Source organism: Penicillium longicatenatum (assembly GCF_028827895.1).
Source record: "Penicillium longicatenatum strain IBT 33135 chromosome Unknown contig_2_segment0_segment0, whole genome shotgun sequence".
NCBI classification, from domain to species: Eukaryota; Fungi; Ascomycota; class Eurotiomycetes; order Eurotiales; family Aspergillaceae; genus Penicillium; species Penicillium longicatenatum.
Window position 1 is genome coordinate 6,832,221 of NW_026643120.1, and position 20,467 is coordinate 6,852,687.

General features: G+C 49.9%; 4 protein-coding genes across 4 annotated transcripts; 2 read left to right on the forward strand and 2 right to left on the reverse strand.

Annotated features, from left to right (window-relative positions):
- Positions 1 to 135: 135 nt before the first annotated feature.
- N7484_005077 (AAA family ATPase midasin) lies at positions 136 to 14,913 on the forward strand (the record flags this gene model as incomplete). Its single annotated transcript, XM_057115497.1, has 1 exon — positions 136 to 14,913. The coding sequence occupies one exon, from the start codon at positions 136 to 138 to the stop codon at positions 14,911 to 14,913; it is 14,778 nt and encodes a 4,925-aa protein (XP_056975637.1).
- A 764-nt stretch (positions 14,914 to 15,677) lies between these two features.
- On the reverse strand, positions 15,678 to 16,847 carry N7484_005078 (PRCC domain-containing protein; the record flags this gene model as incomplete). The annotated part of the gene is made up of 1 exon (XM_057115498.1): positions 15,678 to 16,847. The coding sequence occupies one exon, from the start codon at positions 16,845 to 16,847 to the stop codon at positions 15,678 to 15,680; it is 1,170 nt and encodes a 389-aa protein (XP_056975638.1).
- Positions 16,848 to 17,630: 783 nt separating this feature from the next.
- Positions 17,631 to 19,129, forward strand: pkaC (cAMP-dependent protein kinase catalytic subunit pkaC; the record flags this gene model as incomplete). The annotated part of the gene is made up of 4 exons (XM_057115499.1): positions 17,631 to 18,272; positions 18,348 to 18,601; positions 18,671 to 19,045; positions 19,102 to 19,129. The coding sequence occupies 4 exons, from the start codon at positions 17,631 to 17,633 to the stop codon at positions 19,127 to 19,129; spliced, it is 1,299 nt and encodes a 432-aa protein (XP_056975639.1).
- Positions 19,130 to 19,570: 441 nt separating this feature from the next.
- On the reverse strand, positions 19,571 to 19,994 carry tim13 (protein translocase subunit TIM13; the record flags this gene model as incomplete). Its single annotated transcript, XM_057115500.1, has 2 exons — positions 19,571 to 19,780; positions 19,878 to 19,994. The coding sequence occupies 2 exons, from the start codon at positions 19,992 to 19,994 to the stop codon at positions 19,571 to 19,573; spliced, it is 327 nt and encodes a 108-aa protein (XP_056975640.1).
- Between the last annotated feature and the right edge of the window lie 473 nt (positions 19,995 to 20,467).

Consider the following 20,467-nt stretch of genomic DNA (forward strand, 5'->3'; position numbering starts at 1 on the left):
GGAGTGGGTGGGGCTGGACCGCCGGGACGCGGCAGAAAAAAAAAAGTAACGGGGAATTTCAGTCTCGCTACAACATTTACAATTTTCACATTTTACATATCAAAAGGAGCTCCCTCTACGCAGCCGGGTCTCAGAATGAATGGAAGACCCGTCTACGAGAGGACTCTGTCAGAGTCCGAGCTGTTGAATCAGCTCCCGAATGAACTTACAACTCTCATTCGGTCATCCGAGGGGACTCAGCAGCTCCATGCGCTTGCGCTCGGCGCATTAAATACACAATTCACAGAATGTATTTTCCGACTATATGAGCCAATTGCCGTCGACTTGGCAGCTCGATGGCTCCGATCCGATATCCAGGCCGACCATATTCAGATTTTGGCCGCATTCGCCCGCATCCTCCCGTTCGCTTCATACCTTCGATCTTTCGCTGGCCAATATGCTTTGTCACAGACCGGACCTCTGTCGGCGTTGGCTGGCTCAAAAGAATTAACATTACGACAGTTGGACCCCAGCAGCACCCGAACTGTGCTCCTCGCCCTGTTTCGACTGCTATCATTCGACTTGGAAACCTTCTCAAAAGCCGTATCGCCGATCCAGCTTCAATCTCTGTTCCCGCACGAAGACCCCGTCATCCGATACCTTGCCGTGCGATGCTTTGCCATGTATATGCATGCGGCAGACGCCGCCAGCGAAAGTATGCTGCGCGTCAACACTGGCACCGATCCAATCGAAGGGGAGTGGGAGGGAGTCACAATTGATTACCGCCTCTTGGGCCTGTGGGAAGAGCGTAGATGGGAGGCTCTCGGCAAGACCATGGAAATTCAGAGATCGTCACGATCGGATAGTGAAATTACTGAAATGGTGGACCGGGTACGAGGCTCTCTTACGCTCAGGTCGGCTGATGTGTGCGGCATCCTGATTCCTCGCCTGAAAGACGGACTTCCGTCCTCGTCGTCTTCAGTCGTGAAGACTCCGACCACGACGGAAAACCTGCGCCGTATTGCAAAGTCGCTTCTGGGCTTCAAGCCTATCTTGTTGATAGGTTTATCCAACTCAGGAAAGACGTCGCTCATCAATGATATCGCATGCACAATGGGCCAAGCAGAGTCTATGGTCACACTGCACCTCAATGAGCAGACAGATGCGAAGAGTCTTCTTGGAATGTATGCTACGTCTTCTACAACAGGTTCATTTTCCTGGCAGCCAGGTGTATTGACAAAAGCTGCGAGAGAAGGACGTTGGGTTTTAATTGAAGATCTTGATCGTGCTCCCTCCGAGGTTCTTGGTCTCATTCTACCAATTATTGAGAGGGGAGAATTGACCATCGCGAGCCGAAGGGAGAGAATCAAGTGCGCTGAGGGTTTCAAGATTATTGCGACCATGAAATCGTCTTACAACATTGCGGGTGAAGAGATTGCCCCGAGTTCCTCGATGCTTGGCAGTAGATTGTGGCAGAGAGTTCAAGTTTCGTCTCTCCCAGTTGAGGAAATGCGAGACGTCATCTTGCAAAAGTTTCCTCTCTTGGAGTCCCGAGTGCCCGTGATAATGGATGTGTATGCTAGAGTCTGCTCTGCATTCCATGGAAGCCTGGCAATCAAAGGCTCCCAGGGCCGCACACCTGGCTTCCGCGACTTGATCAAGCTCTGCAGTCGACTGCACCGGCGCTTGCAACGAATGGGCGCCAAAACCGGCTATGAACCTACGCCAGAAGCTATCGACGATGAAATATTCCTCGATGTCGTTGATGTTTTTCTGAAATATCTTCCGGAGAAATCGATGCAAAGTACGCTCGCCGCTGTCGTGGCAGAGGCATTGCAAATTTCACCCCAGCGAGCACTTTTCTGCCTCAATGAACGGACCCCGACTTACACAGACAAGAACAATAGCCTTGTTCTTGGCCGTGAAGTTTGCCAGAAGATCAAGGTCCCAAGTGGATCAGCACTGAAGCTAGCAGCGGCAGCGTCGCGCTTTGCCTCCACAAGATCTGCTTTGTCAATTATGGAACAGGTGGCTGCTTCCATTCAAATGGCAGAGCCAGTTCTGCTTGTCGGAGAAACTGGTATCGGAAAGACAACCGTTATTCAACAGCTTGCTACTTTGATGCGACAAAAGCTCACCGTGGTGAACCTGTCACAACAGAGTGAAAGTACTGATCTGCTGGGAGGTTTCAAACCTGTCAGCATTCGCACTATGGCAATTCCAATGTTGGATGAATTCAACCAGCTCTTCGAATTGACATTTTCCGCGAAGAAAAACCAAAAGTTTTTGTCTTCCGTTTCTAAGAGTGTAGTTTCCGAAAATTGGGTACGCCTGGTAACTTTGTGGCACGAAGCTGTGCGGCTGTCAAATGGAGTTTTCAAACCCAAGGAGATTGAGAATGGCGATGAACAGCCTTCTAAGAAGAGAAAGCTAGATTCACCGAAGTATCAACATCTGCGGCAACGGTGGGAGAGCTTTGAATCACAGCTTGCAGATTTTGAAGCGCAGGTTTCCCAAGGCGATGCCAAATTTGCATTCGCATTCGTCCAAGGAAAGATTGTGAGAGCTCTTCGGAATGGTGAATGGGTTCTATTGGATGAAGTCAACCTTGCGTCGCCAGATACCCTGGAGAATATTGCGAGTCTTCTGCACCACGGCAGCGAGGGAACTCCTTCAGTTCTTCTATCCGAGGCTGGTGATGTTGAAAGAGTCTTCGGTCACCCTGATTTCCGCATTTTTGGTGCCATGAATCCCGCAACAGATGCTGGAAAACGAGATCTCCCGCCTGGCCTTCGGTCTCGCTTCACCGAATTTTATGTTCACTCTCCTGACACCGATATTGATGACCTCCTCGCTTTGATTCAAAAGTATCTTGGAGACTTGACTATTCGCGACCCGCGGGCTGCGCCAGACCTTGCACAGCTATACATGGCCACCAAGAAGCTCAGCATTGATAACAAACTCACCGATGGAGCCGGCCAAAAACCACACTTTAGCATCAGAACTCTTGTTCGCGCTTTAATTTACGTCATCGATCACGCTCATGTCTATGGTTTGCGCCGGGCAATTTTTGAAGGCTTTAGTATGAGTTTCTTGACCGTGTTGAGCTTGGAGTCCGAACGGGCTTTGGTCCCCCTTCTTGAAACACATATCTTCAGCAACGCAAAGAACGCAAGATCCCTTCTTGGCCAAACTCCCCAGCCACCTGCCGATGGCAATGACTATGTTCAATTCAAGCATTACTGGATGCGCCGTGGTCCCTTCGTCGCAGAAGAACAACCACATTACATCATCACTCCTTTCATTGAGAAGAACCTCAAGAACCTCGTGAGAGCTAGCTCGACCCGTCGTTTCCCTGTTTTGCTACAAGGTCCGACATCCGCAGGAAAGACAAGTATGATTGAATACTTAGCTAAAGTTTCCGGCAACAAATTTGTTCGTATCAACAATCACGAACATACAGATCTACAGGAGTATCTTGGATCATACGTTTCTACCGATGATGGAAGTCTGCGTTACCAGGAGGGTGTTCTGGTAGAGGCGCTGCGCAACGGTTACTGGATTGTTCTTGATGAGCTGAACTTGGCTCCTTCAGATGTTCTCGAAGCGTTGAATCGACTCCTGGATGACAATCGCGAGCTCTTCATTCCCGAAACTCAGGAAGTCGTTCACCCACACCCCAACTTCATGCTGTTTGCTACGCAGAACCCTGCAGGTCTCTATGGTGGCCGCAAAGTTCTTTCTCGCGCTTTCCGAAATCGTTTCCTGGAACTGCATTTCGATGATATCCCGGAGAGTGAACTGGAGTACATCTTGAAGGAACGATCCCAGATTGCGCCCTCTTTCTGCACACGGATCGTTTCAGTCTACCGAAAACTCTCACTTTTACGTCAATCCAACCGCCTTTTCGAGAAGAAAAATAGCTTCGCCACTCTACGTGATCTGTTCCGATGGGCCCTACGTGATGCAGATGACAAGGAGCAATTGGCCATCAACGGCTTCATGCTTCTTGCCGAACGTGTGCGGAATCCTCAGGAGAAGGCTGCTGTGAAGAGTGTGATCGAAGAAGTCATGAAGGTTCGCTTAGATGAGGATGTTTTGTACAGCACTGCGCAACTGGAGAAGAATGTGCCACAAATGGACCAATTGCCCGGTGAAGTTGTTTGGACAAAGGCCATGAGACGTCTTTTCGTCCTTGTCTCAAAGGCACTCAGGAACAACGAGCCGATTCTCCTCGTTGGAGAAACTGGTTGTGGTAAAACACAGCTCTGTCAGGCTGTCGCTGAAGCCTTCAAGCGAGAGCTTTTCATTATGAATGCCCACGTCAATCTGGAAACAGGTGATCTCATTGGTGCCCAGAGACCCATCAGGAACCGGGCGGCTATCGAGAAACAGATTGTTGACGACCTTCGACTCTTTATTCATGGTGATCAGCCCGCATCTTCTTCCCTCGAGCAGCTGAAGCAGGAATTCTCAGCCCTCAGTCCAGAGCAGCGTCAACAGAAAGACCAAAATCTTCTACAAAGGATTGAAGCAAACATAACCCGGTGTAATGCGCTATTCGAATGGTCTGACGGAAGCCTAATCACTGCTATGAAGACTGGCCAATTCTTCTTACTTGATGAAATCTCTCTTGCGGATGATTCTGTCTTGGAACGACTCAACAGCGTTTTGGAGCCTCACAGATCTATTCTATTAGCCGAAAAAGGTCCCATTGACTCCATGGTCGTGGCAGATGGTGGTTTCCAATTTTTGTCAACTATGAACCCTGGAGGTGATTATGGTAAGCGAGAGCTTTCTGCCGCTCTTCGTAACCGTATGACCGAGATTTGGGCTCCACAACTGTCTGAAGATGAGGATATATTGCCAATTTTGCAAAAGAGACTGAATGCCAAGGAAGAAAAGATAGCAAAGGCCATGTTGAAGTTTGCGGTGTGGTTCAAGACGACCTTCCAAAACACATCGACCACCTCCCTATCGCTCCGTGACCTCCTCGCCTGGGTCGATTTCGTGAATACCTATCAAACCGATGATCCGCTGTTCGCCATCATCCAAGGTGCTGCCATGGTTTTCATCGACACTCTCGGTGCCAACCCCGCTGCGATGCTCGCTGTCTCTCTGAACAATTTAGAGGGCAACAGAAAGAAATGCCTTGATAAGCTCGGCGAGCTGTTCAAAGTTGATGCTTCAGCTATCTACTGGGCATCGTCAACTGTGACTTTGGAGCCTGGGTTCTTGAAGGTCGGGCCCTTCTCGCTTCCTACCATGGGAGAAACAGAACCTGATCATCAATTCACAATGGATGCGCCAACCACGATTGCGAACTGTGTTAGAATTGCTCGTGGACTTCAATCATCGAAACCTATTCTCATGGAAGGAAGTCCTGGTGTCGGTAAAACCACACTAGTGATGGCTCTTGCAAAAGCCCTTGGCAAGCCTCTCACTCGTATCAATCTTTCGGAGCAGACGGATCTCACGGACCTGTTCGGTTCTGATGTCCCTGTCGAAGGTGGAGATGTTGGCCAATTCACATGGCGAGATGCTCCGTTCCTACGGGCTATGCAGCGCGGTGATTGGGTTTTACTGGACGAAATGAACCTTGCCTCTCAGTCTGTTCTAGAAGGTCTCAACTCTTGCCTGGATCACAGACAACAAGTTTATATTGCCGAACTCGACCAAACTTTCAAGCGCCACCCCAACTTTGTCCTATTCGCCGCGCAAAACCCGCATCACCAAGGTGGTGGAAGAAAAGGACTTCCTGCATCCTTCGTCAACCGTTTCACCGTCGTTTACGCCGAGAGCTTCACTGATTCGGATTTGAAAATGATTTGTGCCAGGCTATTCCCTGGAAGTCCCTCGGTTCAAACCGATAAACTGGTGGATTTCATTTCTGCCTTGAATAAAGCGATCGTCACGGACCGTCGACTCGGGATGGTAGGCGGACCATGGGAGGTTAATTTGCGAGATATCCAGAGGTGGCTTCAATTGGCCGATCGGGGTAGTCTGCAAATTTCTACCAAGCACTTCTTGGACATTGTCATTAGCCAACGTTTCCGAAGCGAGGAGGATCGACAACTGGTATCTGAAATCTATGATAGCATCTTCACGGATTCCGACGTCGTTCAAAAGAGTTACTTTCACAATCTTACCACCGAACATCTGCAGATCGGTCTTGGAATATTGACTCGAGACCGTCTTGTGCAGCGTTCAGTTGAGCCGCACATGAAGATTCTGCCCAAGGATCTCCATATCCTAGAGTCTCTCATCTTGTGCATTGACAATTCCTGGCCTAGCATTTTGGTTGGTGCTGCCGGGTGTGGCAAAACAACTTTGATTCGCAAGCTGGCCGCTATCAATGGCGCAACTTTGGAGGAGCTAGCTCTCAGCGCAGACACTGATACAATGGATTTGATTGGTGGATTTGAGCAAATAGATCACCGAAGAGAAGTTTCGTCGTTTGTCAATGATGTGGAGGGATACTTGCGCCATCAGATCATCCATTCCTTCTCAACCGGCGATGTCTCGAGTGCTGTTGGATCTGCTCTCCAGATTTGCCAGCATTTCCAAACCACGGAGACTTCATTAGAAACAGTCATCTCATCGCTTTCGGATCTTTGCAAGTCTTACTCCAGCGAACCAACCTTACAAGAATTCCTTGAGCGAGCCCAAAAGCTATGGAATACGATCCAAGAGTCCGACAAGATGAAGGTTGGATTTGAATGGACCGAAGGTGTCCTCACTAGAGCTGTTCAAAATGGTTACTGGGTGGTTTTGGACAATGCCAACCTTTGCAACCCGTCTGTTCTCGACAGACTGAACTCTTTGACAGAGCCAAATGGCACTCTGATTCTAAACGAGCAACGCACCGAAGATGGATCGGCGCGAATTGTTACCCCCCATCCGAACTTCCGTATATTCTTGACAATGGATCCTCGTAATGGAGAATTGTCGCGCGCCATGCGCAACAGATGTGTTGAGATCTGCTTCATGTCTAATGAGGTGAAGGATATCCCTAGCGTCGTGGGCCCCTCTTACACCTGCGAGTCATCTCTTTACAGACTGCGCCATATCTGGAACCTTGACGCTACCTTGCCGCTTGCTAGTTTGACTGACTCAGTTGATGTTTGCCTCGATCATCTATCTCCAGCGGACTTGTCCTATCTTCAAAAGCTCCCTGGTGCTCATCTCCCTCATGCCGATGACGCCAATATGGACCGCATTGTCTCCAGTGCTTTACAACGATACCAATCACTGCTCCACGACAAGGCTCAGTGGCAACCCCTCAACGTCATCGCGGGCGAGATTATCATGGCGGGAGCTTCTTTGAGCATTCAAGGTGCTCTACAGCCCATTCATCCGTTGACCAACGAGCCTCTGGTCTCAATCACTGGAAATTCAGACTACCACTCAAGTCTCATGGTTTTAGCCTATCTTGAGGAGTTCAAGCTCGAGATTCATCGTCTCCGTCAAAGCTTGGTTCAGGCCAATGAGTCCGCAAAGGAGCTGAAGCCAAGCCAGATGACAAGCCTCGAGCGATCCTTGGCATCAAACCGCATACAGTCGTTGATGAAGGATACAACACAGCCCGTCAGCCATTTCCTGATGGACTGTGGTCAAGCCTTATACGACTACATCCAGGGCCTGGATCAAGCCAGTCTTCAATCTCTTGACATTGTCACCGCCTTGAGTACTATCATTTGCCTGTGCTGGGACATTTACCGTGCAACAGATGTTATGAAAGTTGAGGAGGGTGAATTTCAAGTTTACCTCCAAGTTGGTAAGCGGATTTTTGGATCTCTCTTGAGTTCATCGCCGTTGCTTAAGCCACTGGAGGCACCTCTCTCCCGGGCTCTCGCTCGCTTCCAAGCTGGCTGGGCAATGACGACTGGTTTGAGCATGCAAAAAATGTGGGATTCTTGGAGACATATTACTCCATCTTCCCAAAAGCAACTGAACTCTCTCATTGAGTTGGAGCAAACCGTGGCCGAGTTCACTGCCCTTGCCTTGCAAACAAGAGTTAATATCTCTCAACTCAGTTCCGTTTGGGACTCTCTGATCAACGCTCAAAGGTTCATCCTTTTGGATGGCGCCGATGGAGATGCCCTCGTGCACAGCCTTAAGCAGACAGTGACCGAGCTTGGTCAAGCTGTACGACGCTCTGACTCCCCACAGCATCCCTATTTCACGGAAGCCTTTGAGGCCCTCTGTCAGTATCGCGACATATCTGTCGCCGACGAAGGAAACCGTGACTCGGCAATCCAAAGTATGGTTTCTTTGCTTGCGGGCCGCCCTGCTCGTTCACTCAACTCTTCAAGCCTCAAGAGCGGGGTTCCAGAACTTCTAAATAGACTGGCGCTATTCACTGGCGCAGGAAGCTCATCTCATTCTTTCTTAGCCCTCGGTGGTGTTCTTCCACTATCCCTACTAGATAGATTGACCTCGGTGGGATCTACAACTTTGGGTCAAATGGACCTCCTCCAAGCCGAGAAACGAGCGCTGTCAAAGGCACTCACCGCAGGCAGTCGTCAAATTGCGGAGGAACAATTGCGCACTCTCCAGCGCGTCCTTGCCCAGTTGACAATTGAATTGATTGGCTGCCATCAAGAGTTCTTCCAGCCCCATTCATTTGAAAGCTTGGTTTCTGCCCTTCAAGTCGTTCAGAAGGATGGCACTTGTGATTTGACGTCTATCTCAATCAGCTTGCAGGACAACATTGGAGACGGTCATTACTTCAAAAGCTTCGCCGAAGATGCACTTCCCTCTCTTCTAAAGTCATTGTCTTCACCTCTCGGAGGCACCTCTAACATTATCCATATTGAGGGTATGGCTCATCCCATGGCCATGGCCGCTGTTCAATTGGCAGTGATTCTCCTTCGCTTGTTTGTTCCCGATAAGGTCTTCGACCCGTCTCTTGGTCTTGTTGTTGAGCGCAGAAGACACCAACAACGCCTAGATGAGTTCAATACCAAATCAAATGCCATTTTGTCATTTGAGGCCACTTTCTCTGGCCAGACCTCAAATCTCCGGTCTGCTCTCATTGAAGAGCAGACTCGTAAATTGGGATCTGCTCCACCTCCGCCCTCGGTCACTCGACCGGACAAGTCTGAACTTGGTCTGTTGCATGGAGAATTTTCGAACTTGATCAATTCCATCCTGAACCGAAGCCCGGAGCAGCTTATTCAGTCGATCAACAAATCGTCAAATACGCAGGAAATGGTGATGCTTATGCGGGATAACATCCACCAGCTCAGTAGCCGACTGAGCGCTCACTACAGATCATATGATGATATCACAGAACCAGTGGTTCGCTTCCTTCAACTGCTCGACACTGGTCTTTTCTTGAGCTCTGTGTCAGATGAGAAGCTCGACGATATTCAGGACATCAAATATCTGAGCACGCGCACACCATTCTTGGGTGGATCCGTTCATCCAGCCTTCGAAGATACCTTTGGCTCCGAGGCTGAGGTGAGCCAATCACCAAGCCAGAGCAATGTCATTGAAGTAAGACTTCATGAACTCTCTGCGCTCTGGGCTGCCAAGGACGCGGATGCAAACATCCTTGAACTTCGATCTGGTCGCGATACCATTCGTCATGTCTTCGCCGATTTCCATCATCTTTGGAAAACTAGGCTCCGTGAGGACCAAGAGAAGGAAGCAGAAAAGTCAGAACTTTACCGTTACAAAGGCTCGTGGGAGGACGAGGAAGAGGTCAATGAAGCGGACCTGCACCAGCTCTTCCCCACATTCGACGAGGAGAGTCTGCCAAATGCAGAGGATGTCGGTAAACTTGACCCTAGGCTCATCGCTTCTCGACTAGCCTCTTTACATGCAAAGCTTGTTAGCGATCGCCAGACGGGAACTGCCATGCGCGCCTTTGTCAAACAGACGGGTAACCTCCTGGGTTCTCTATGGTCCAGGAGCAAAACAGACTTTTCCCCAGTCTTGGCCCAGAACCACCTGCCTGTGGTTCTCCTACTTCTTGATGATGTAGTTGCTGAAGAGTCTCAAGACCGACAGAAGAACTACAACTTCTACACCGATTCCAACCTTGCTGAGGCCCGCAGACTTGTGAACCTCACACTATCTGTCCAAGCTCGCTTTGCTCAAATCCAAACTGCATGGCCAGAACATGCTGTCCTTCAGGATGTCATCACCTGCTGTTCCGAAATTCTCCAATTCAAATACACGGAGCCTGTGGCCAAATTCCTAACTAAGGTTGAGAAACTTCACTCCTATGTTCATGAATGGCAGCTCGTCGCCAGCAGGGAATATTCTGCTGCTTCTCTCTACGATGAGATCACGACAATGACCGTCAGCTGGCGCCGCCTTGAGTTGACTACCTGGGCGAAGCTCTTGGATATCGAGAAAGAGCATTGCGAAGAGGAAGTTAGTGCATGGTGGTTCGTCGCATACGAAGCCCTACTCGCCGTCCCTCTTCAGATGGCCGAGTCTGGCGAGGAAGACATGGGCCACCATATCCAAGGTGTCATCTCAACACTGGAACAATTCTTCATGTCCACCACCCTTGGTCAATTCACTCGCCGCCTTCAGCTTGTCTCCGATTTCCGCGCAACTCTTTTGATCTTCGCCAAGGACTATGAATGCCTCAAGCCTCTCGCTTCTGCGTTGGCCAACTTCCTTGCTCACTTCAAGCCATTTGAGCCTTTGGTGGAAAAGATCCTGCAAGAAAAGAGAGCTACGCTCGAGAAGGACATTAAGGAGCAAATCCAGCTGGCTAGCTGGAAAGACACCAATATCGTCGCTCTCAAGGAGAGTGCTAGAAGGTCTCACGTCAAGTTATTCAAGTTGGTTCGGAAGTACCGTGCGGCTCTTGCCCAGCTCATCCAGCCAGTCATTGAACAAGGCCTTTCTGATAGCCCAGGAGAAGAAGGTGTCTCCCAGCACGAGAAAAAGGCCCTTGCATACACTGTATTCCCTGAGGCATTGGCTTCTTCTCAAGAGACTGACGCGTGGAGTTCAAGACCCCTCAGATTCCAAAATCCCGAGGGCACTTCTCGCAACATGAAGAACTTGTATGCGGCGATTCCTTTGGAGTTTGATATTGCCAAGGACCTCGATGAATTCACCGTATCTGTTGTTGAGGGCATCAACGAATTCAAGACCCAGACTCCTAAAACCCTTACCGAAGACAACAAGGATGACGTCCAGCACCTCAAGGTTCAGAAACGTCGTCTCTACGCTGACACATTGAAGCGTGTCTTCGAAATGGGCGTGAAGCGCAATGCCGGAAGTAGCTTGGTTGAAACTCAGGTATCACTTGCACAAGTTCTTGCTACGAGTGCTGCTTTCGAAGCCGGCACTGCGACATCGAAGGCCATCTACAGCGCCGATTCCTACTTCCACCGTTTGTTGGATCTGTTGCCACGCGCTCGTCTGGCTTCGCGCACTTACTCTGACGAGTTGACCAATGTGGAAGTTTCCAGGAGCATGGGTTCCGTTGAGCATCTGTTGTTCATGATTCGCCGTCAGAGAAGCCTCATTTCCCCTGCTCTATCCGGCTTGGGATCTCTGGAGGCCATCATTGAAAACATGGAGAGTCTTTGGACAGTCGAATCGACTTCTTTCACCAAGGTCTATGCCATGGTTGAAGAAAGACAGGCTTTCCTGTCCAGAAAGGTGGCCTGGTTGATCCCAATTCTCAAGGTTGGTTCTGAAGTCATTGGGGTGCACTCCAAGTTCTCTGGTCTGGATGCATCTGCCATCACTCAAGGTCTTCTTTCTCAAATGACTGTTCTTGAGGATATACTCAAGTCTCTAAATGTGCTTCCTACACTTCCTACTGGTATTGTATCACACAAGCAGAGGGAATTGACCGACAAAGCACACGCTTTGCTTGAGCAGCTTTCATCAGACGTCCTAAAGTGGGAAGACGAGCGTCCGGATCTATCCTTTGCTCTCAGACAAATTCGGAAATGGTCTTTGCCAGGTATGGCTGACCATATGCATATGAATTCAGATGTTGCGCCTGGTATTTCCATTCAGAAGTTCGATGGTAGGCTTCTAGCTGCCATCGATAAGATGCTCGTTGGCCTGCAGAAATTGAAGGACGTGCCAACTTCAATCGACTTCAGCGGAGCTTTGTCACGAAGTGACGAGTTCTTCTCCCGTGCATCAAAGACTGTTCACATCGGTGAAATTACTTCGTCGCTTGAGGCTGTCTTGGAGCAGATGCAGCACTTGGACAACGACAATGATCTCAAACGAGCTGCTGCCTTGGTTGCCAGTATTCTGCCCATTGCCAACAGATACTACGACATCTGCAGAGAGCTGGTCAATCGCTTCATAGCGGTTCACCGCGAGGTCTGCAAGACGTCTTACACGTTGACTAAGGCTTTTGTTCAAATCGCCTCGGAAGGCTTCTGCAGCCCAGCCGAATCATCCCAGGAGCAAGGCCAAGACGGTAAGATGGAGAGTGGAACTGGCCTGGGTGATGGCGAGGGTGCTGAGGATATCAGCAAAGATGTTGGAGATGACGAAGATCTTTCAGAGCTTGCTCAGCAGGCCCCTAAGGAGGATGCCAATGAAGAGATGGACGATTCCGCCGATGCTGTGAACATGGACCAGGACGAGCTAAATGCTGAATCCGGCGAGCACAAGGAAGAGGAGGACGAGGAGGACAAGGATGGAGATGAAGATGAAGAGGAGGGCGATCTCGATGAAGAAACAGGCAGTGTTGACGAACTTGACGCTGGGGCTGTTGACGAAAAGATGTGGGATGGTGCCAACGATGATCAGCAGAAGGAAGCAGAGAATGAAGAAGGAAAGGGTCAAGCTGAGTCCGATGAGCAAGCCGCCGCTCAGGAGCAAAAGAAGCAGGCCGAGGAGGGCCAGAAAGGAGAAGAGGACGGTGAAGAGGAGGATGAAGAAGAAGAAGAGGAAGAGAATCCTGACGATGAAGGCGAAGCTGTCGGCCGTGAGGATATGGAAGTGACCGATCCTCAAACAAAGGAGGAAGAGGCTCTCGAGTTGCCCGAGGAAATGCAGCTTGATGGCGATGATATGGACGGTGACGACAACGAAGGTGAAGATGACGGTATGGACGACATGGATGACATGGGCCCTCTTCCAGAGGAAGAGAAGGGTGACGACCAGGATGACCAGGCTGGAGAAGAGGATGCTGAAATGGCACCTGATGACCAGGCCCCTGGCGAAGATGAGGAAATGGACGAAGGAGAAGATACAAACGAAGGCCAAGCCGATGGCAACGAGGAGGAAGAGGAGGATCAAGCTGGTGGCGAAGACCCAGAGGAACCTGAGCAAGATGATTTCCTTGCCCAGCGTGACGAAAATGAAGCTGCTGCCGATGAAGTAGCGCCCAGCGAGGCTGTTACTGGTGGACAAGGCGCCGACCAAGATCAGAACGAGGACAAGGGTGATTCCGGAAATGCCCAGCAGGAGAGTGGCTCTAACGATCCGACCGCCAGTGCCGAAGAACAAAACGGTGCTGCCAAGGATAGTGAGGAAAGCAAAGCCAGTCGCGATGCTGGTGGAGGCGAGGACAATTCTCCCAACGAGCCCCAGATCCAAGCCTTCAAGAAACTTGGTGACATTCTTGAAGAGTGGCACCGTCGTCAAAAGGAAGTGTTGAATCCGTCACAAGAAGAAGAGGACTTTCAGCCTTTACCTCAAGATACCGACATGGCGGACGCCGATTTTGAGCATCTCAAGGATGATGAAGATGAGGCCGACACCCAAGCTCTTGGGCAAGCAAACGACGACCAGGCCCAGGCTCTCGACCAAAATAAGGGCGTGGAGTCAGACATCAAGCCTGGCGAAAATGACGTTCTTCCTGACACTGCCGAGGACCAAGATGCCATCGACACTCAACTTCAGGACGAGATGCAAATTGACCGTGATCCCGTCCCGACCGATGGTCAAGCAGGAGCTTTCATCCCTGGTGATCAAACGTCTCAAGATCGCGCTGATGGCGCCCCAGGTGCCGAAGAAGTGAACGAGGAATTGGACCAAGTCGACTCGCAACTCGCGGCTATCCATCTCTCTTCTTCGCTTCCACAGTTGACCCCCGAAAGTGAAGCCCGTCGTCTCTGGTCTCACTACGAATCAACTACAAATGACCTTTCTCTTTCCCTCACTGAACAGCTGCGTCTGATTCTCGCTCCTACCATGGCTACCAAGCTACGCGGTGACTTCCGCACCGGTAAGCGGTTGAACATCAAGCGAATCATTCCGTACATTGCCTCCCAGTACAAGCGTGACAAGATCTGGATGCGTCGCTCGATTCCCTCCAAGCGCAACTACCAGATTATGCTTGCCGTCGATGACAGCAAGTCCATGCTGGGCAGCGGCAGTGGCCAACTTGCCTTTGAGACACTGGCCCTGGTCGCTAAGAGTTTGAGCATGCTTGAAGCAGGTGACCTGTGTGTTCTTGGATTCGGTGACGAGGATCACGTTCGCGTGGCCCACGAGTTCGGCAAACCCTTCTCCTCCGAGGCTGGTATGCAAGTCTTCCAGCACTTCAGCTACCAGCAAACTGGCACCAATGTGCGCAAGCTGATTGCCGATTCCATCGCTCTATTCCGCGAGGCACGCTGGAAGCGCTCCCCTGGTTCCGGATCTGCGGATCTCTGGCAGCTTGAGTTGATTATCTCTGATGGTATCTGCGAGGATCACGATACCATTCGCCGTCTTGTGCGTCAGGCTCTTGAGGAACGCATCATGATTGTTTTCATTATCGTCGATGCTGTCAAGGGCAGCTCTATCCTTGATCTGTCCCAGGCTAGCTTTGAGGCTGATGCTGAGTCTGGCGGTGAGATGAAGTTGAAGATGAAGCGTTATCTCGAGGACTTCCCCTTCCCCTACTACCTTGTTGTCCGAGATGTTCGCGAATTGCCTTCTGTTTTAGCTACTGCACTAAAGCAGTGGTTCGCTGAGGTTGTGGATGTTTCTTCTTGATCTATGATCTACTAAAAGCGTTGCAATGTTTGGAGTTTTGTATTTAATATTTCCATTTTTAGGCGTTAAGGTTGATTTTTGTATGGGATAGAGATAGATTTGTTTGTAAATTTCGAAATGCATTGCAATTTCATTATCTTGAAGAATCTGTTGTAATAATAAAATGCCACCGCGAGCACAAACAAGACAACATCAACATAAAGTCCACCGTACTTTTCCATTCTCTCACCATCACCATCCTTCTATCTTACCATCTTATTAAAGATCAATTTCTACCAGTAATTAATTCCACGATGTCCTCCCTGCTACTCCTCCACATGGTGATGTGCGTCTTAAAGCACGATATCGAAAAACATTAGCTTCATCTCAGCGTTGTCGTTCTCAATTTAAACATAGAAGAAGACGTGCTCTTAATGAACTCACTGTTCAGGGAAAGCAATTACGCCAAGATCTAGCGTTTCGGTTCGTGGGCCCTTCTGACGCGAGACCCCTAGTTAAGGGTCTCGTAGAGGTCAAGGCTCATGAGTATACAGTAACTACCCAGGGCCATTAGTCATATATTTGATGAATCCAAAACCTATACTTGTAGAACCAAAGCCAATATGATAGACTTAATATACGTCGTACGACTTGAAATAGAAGTCCATTCAGCTATCGAACCTCATTCTTGCTGAGCTCCTGTGAAGATGATATGTTTGATCGAAATTTGAAGCTATCAGAACGGAATTTTGGTATCACTTTAAACTCAAATCGCTATGCAGAAACTACCAACCATACTTCGACCCAGCTTCCTTCTTGTTCCTTTTTCCAGTGGCAAAATTCTCCTCCAAGGCCTCTTTCTGAGAAGTTGCCGCATTGACCAGCTGCTGCAAACTGTGCTTGCCCGCCGTGTTGATAGTACGCACGGGTTGGTGCTGTGTACCGGCCAGCTCAGTGTGTGCCAGTGCCTGGTTATGGGCATACTCCTTATCCGTATTGAATGTAAGAATGCGCGAGTCCATAGGCGGAGCGTTACGGCCAAAGAGTTGGCGCCGTTCTCCTTTGGATAGATTTAAATCATTGGCGATGTTGTCTAGCGAGTGCGATGGTGCTGTGGTAGAATTGGAGTAGGAAACGTCCTGTGCGGGTTCTGGTGCCGGGGCTGGCCCGGCCTCGGGTTCAGTGGTGTATACCAAAGGCTCGTAGGTGCCTGCTGCGGCTGGCTGCAGGTCTGCTCGGGAAGCAGATTCCTCTGACGATAGAGAGAAGAGGCTGACTTTGGGTTTCGGTGGTGGAGGGGCCGCTGTGGCCGGCGTTTCTGTAGGTTGAAGGTTGACTGGGGTCGATTTTGAAGCCGATTCTGCTGCTTTGGTGGTCTTCTTTTTCTTCTGCATTCGTCCCACAGACAATGGCCTGAACATTATGGGGTTACCCTGTAGCTTCACCTCCCCAATTTCAGTCTTTTGAAACGCTCCCGAGTCTGTGTCGGTTGCGGTTTGCCCCAGACTGCCGGCTGCTGGGATGTCTTCACCTGCGTCATCTGCTTCGGCAGTCGTATTTGATGCGAGGTCGAGCTTGAACTCGGCATCGGCTTCCCGGTCAAAACCTGGGGTGGCGCCAGTCTTCAGGCTGAATATTTTGCGAGTTGTGGCGACAGGGCCCTTCTTTTCTGCAGTACGTTTCGGAGCAGGTAAGAACGAGTTGAATCCCGAGAATGCCCCGCCTGATCCTGCACCTAGCCGGGCCTTTTTCCGCGCAGGGCCATCAGTATCCTGGTCCGCGGGGTGTTCGGGCTTGAGCTCCGGGAGGGCGACGCGGATCTTGCGCGGGTTGCTGCGATCGATCTGAAAGCCAGCGCCAGTATCAGACTTCTTGGGCTTTTCGACCACCGGGGCTGGGGTGGTGTCTGGCTCGGCGTCAGAGCCCTCTGAGTCGGAATAAGCTACTAAAGCCATGGTGAACGGAGATGGGAAGAAAGTTGATTACTGGACTAGACTTGCGCTATCTGCGATAATGATAGTCATTTATTGATACCTGAATGCCTTATATTGACGCCCTTTTGTTAAGGCAAGACATCCGCACCTAATGACATAATCGCGATGAATTCATCCATAAGCAAACAGTGGAAACAGTAAAAAAGCAATTCGATCTTAAGATCTATAAGCCTCATTGCAAGATCAATCTTTCCGATCGACGACTTTGATCTCATGTTCTGACCGCATGCATCCAAAGCTTATCTTGGAGGGGAATTGTCCTTGAAACTCGCCCCGGCCCCAGTATGCCGAACTCACCATGTCGCAACGTCATCGTCGTCATCCGGTTTCTCCGTCAACTTCCATGAGGACTAGGGTCTTTGCTAGGGTTATATTTTTGGCCAACTGTAGGCGAATTGTAGAACAGTTTGTAAGCCAATTTACATAAAACACAAAAGTCGTACAGTAGCTGTTTGAGAAAAGGAATTAGGCGGAGTATTTCAATTTGTGGCGGGAATCAAGCAAAGGGGGGGCTATCCCGTACAGGAAGAATACTCTTTACGACTCGACTCAATCAGAGTTTCCCTACAGGTTCTCGACATCCTGCACAATTCAGAAACCAATTTTGCTTAAGTTTCGCAGAGAACACTATCTAGTGGAGTTTCTCGTCCCGAAGGGGAGATCAATGCGTCATTCTGGCCGCGGGTGCCCCTCCCCACTCTCCGGACTCTCCTCCCTTCTTATGTCCTTCATCAACCGTCCTCCATGCCGAGCTTAGGAGGCTTGTTGAAGAAGCGGCGAACAAAGGACTCGCAGACCTTGTCCAAGGAGCTGACCCAAGCGAATACTGACCGATCCGATCACTCATCAAACCCGGACGCCAACCCGGACAAGGCTGAAGGTCAAGGCGCCTCCATGCAATCCGCCGAGCCGTCGCAAGAATCCTCCCACCATGCCCCCTCGTCCAACAATGCTGCCAGCATCAACAATCTCATAAATGCTCCGGCCAATGCCGGGAGTACTCAGAGTACTCAGTCCCCCGCACACAATGCGAATGCGACACCCAGTACGCAGCCACAGCCCCGCCAAGAGCGTACCACTCGGGGCAAGTATTCGCAGGGGGACTTTATGTTGCAGCGCACATTGGGCACTGGTAGCTTTGGTCGAGTACATTTGGTCCAGTCGAAGCACAATCATCGCTTCTATGCTATGAAGGTGTTGAAGAAGGCCCAGGTGGTCAAGATGAAGCAAATTGAGCACACTAATGACGAGCGTCGGATGCTCAATCGCGTTCGCCATCCATTCTTAGTGACATTGTGGGGAACTTGGCAAGATTCACGGAACCTCTACATGGTGATGGATTTTGTTGAGGGTGGCGAGCTCTTCAGTTTGCTACGAAAGTCACAAGTGAGTGTTTTTTTCCTCCCTTCCCCGATCTCGGTGAAGAACATTAGTCTTATCTTTCGCTCTTTTCTCTGCCAGCGATTCCCTAATCCCGTTGCCAAATTCTATGCTGCGGAAGTGACACTTGCATTGGAATATTTGCACCATCACCAGATCATTTACCGAGATCTGAAGCCAGAGAATCTACTGCTGGACCGTCATGGTCACTTGAAGATCACAGATTTCGGCTTTGCCAAGGACGTCCCCGATATCACCTGGACCCTGTGCGGAACCCCCGATTATCTTGCTCCGGAAGTAGTTTCCTCGAAGGGATACAATAAATCCGTCGATTGGTATGTTTTCCACTATTTTAATGCATTGCAGCATTCCTTTTTCTTGTTTTTAACCCAATTTTGCGTTAGGTGGTCATTGGGTATTCTCATTTTCGAGATGTTGTGCGGGTTTACCCCGTTCTGGGATAGCGGGTCCCCGGTGAAGATCTACGAGAATATCCTCCGCGGCCGAGTCAAGTACCCGCCATACTTGCACGATGATGCCGTCGATCTCCTCTCACAGCTGATCACTGCGGATCTCACCAAGCGTCTGGGCAACTTGCACGGCGGACCTCAGGACGTCAAGAGCCACGCCTGGTTCGCCGAGGTCACCTGGGATCGCTTGGAACGCAAGGATATCGACGCTCCCTACATCCCGCCGATTCGCGGTGGACAGGGAGATGCAAGCCAATACGACAAATATCCCGAAGAGACGGAGCACTACGGCATGGAGGGTGAAGATGCGTACGTATATTCCCGTATTCATTTTCTAGCATTACACGAGCTGACATTTCCCACAGATACGGTCATCTTTTCCCCGACTTCTAAAAGTGCTTGTACGATTTATGACGAGATATGAAAAGCCCGTTGCGATCACCCGCTCGGGACTGGATTTGGCACTGGCGCAAGTCGGAATCGCCGAGGAAAAACAGGTGTGATATCATAGTAGCCAGCCTAATGGCATTTGATGGATTATGTGAATCGTATATTTCAGCAATTGAAATCGAGTCTCCTTTTTTTTTTTGGTTACCCCTTCCGAGTCCGATGATATACATAAGAATAAAGTGGAATGTATTCCGCCGATCCTCTATCCTGGTCAACCAGACCTAAAGCCAAAAGAACCACGACCAAATAATGTACATGAGCCCCTGGCCTTTTCTATTCATACAAAGATCTTCTAGATCGTCCATATTTCATCCCCATCCCCATCTTCCAGGATCCGCGTCTCCTTTCAACGGGGATTCATATCCATTCGCTCATTCGTCCCGTTTAAAGCCCGGAACCCAGCGACGCAACGACGTTCGCGTCACCTCCCATACGCTTGCTCTCAACACCAATACGGTTGATGTAGGTGCGGCTGGTGATGTTCCACATGGAAATGTACTTGTCCATGCAGCTGGACAGGCAGGTGTTCTCCTGGGCAGACATGGAGGAGCCGGGGGCAGGGACACAGGCTTGGAAACAGTTCTCGTTCACTTTCTATAAATGTATCAATCAGGTTAGTCCGACAAGCATGATCATAAATAATAAAGGTAAAGATGCAATGGTGTGATGGCTGGTGTCGAGAGTGACGTACGTTGATCAACATGCGGGCGTTGGCCATGGCAGACTCCTGCTGGAGCTGCTGAACAAGGTTGGCCTTGACATCGCTGGAGCTGGAGGATGAAGGGGAGGAGCCGCCGAGGAAAGACATTGTGGGTGGTATTAGGTGTGGATGGAGATGAATAGTGTCGGAGGTATGGTATTTGAGGTCCGGCAAGATCTGAGCTTCCGCCGTGGCGGTGCAGGCGCCACACCATGGTGCCTTAGGATCCAGGCTGCAATTGAGCTTTCCATGGTGACAGTGTTTGGCCACGATATAGACAAAACTACCAATGAGTACCTCATTTTGCTGGTTATGCTACAGATATATAGCCTGGAATTTACGATATTGTTTTTCTATTTCGTGATTGGCTTAGCAAATGCAATGAGAGCAGAATTCACGTGGTCAGGTGCCTATCTGCCCAGAACCCGAAAGCTATCTCTACCAAAATGAATGTGATATCTCTACATTCGATGGCCAAATACTGTACTGTGGAGTGAGAAAGGTCAAAAAAACAGTTAAGATTAAGCTCTAGACGTTCACGGGCTAATGATCAGTCCATGCGATGTACCTAGAAGATGCTA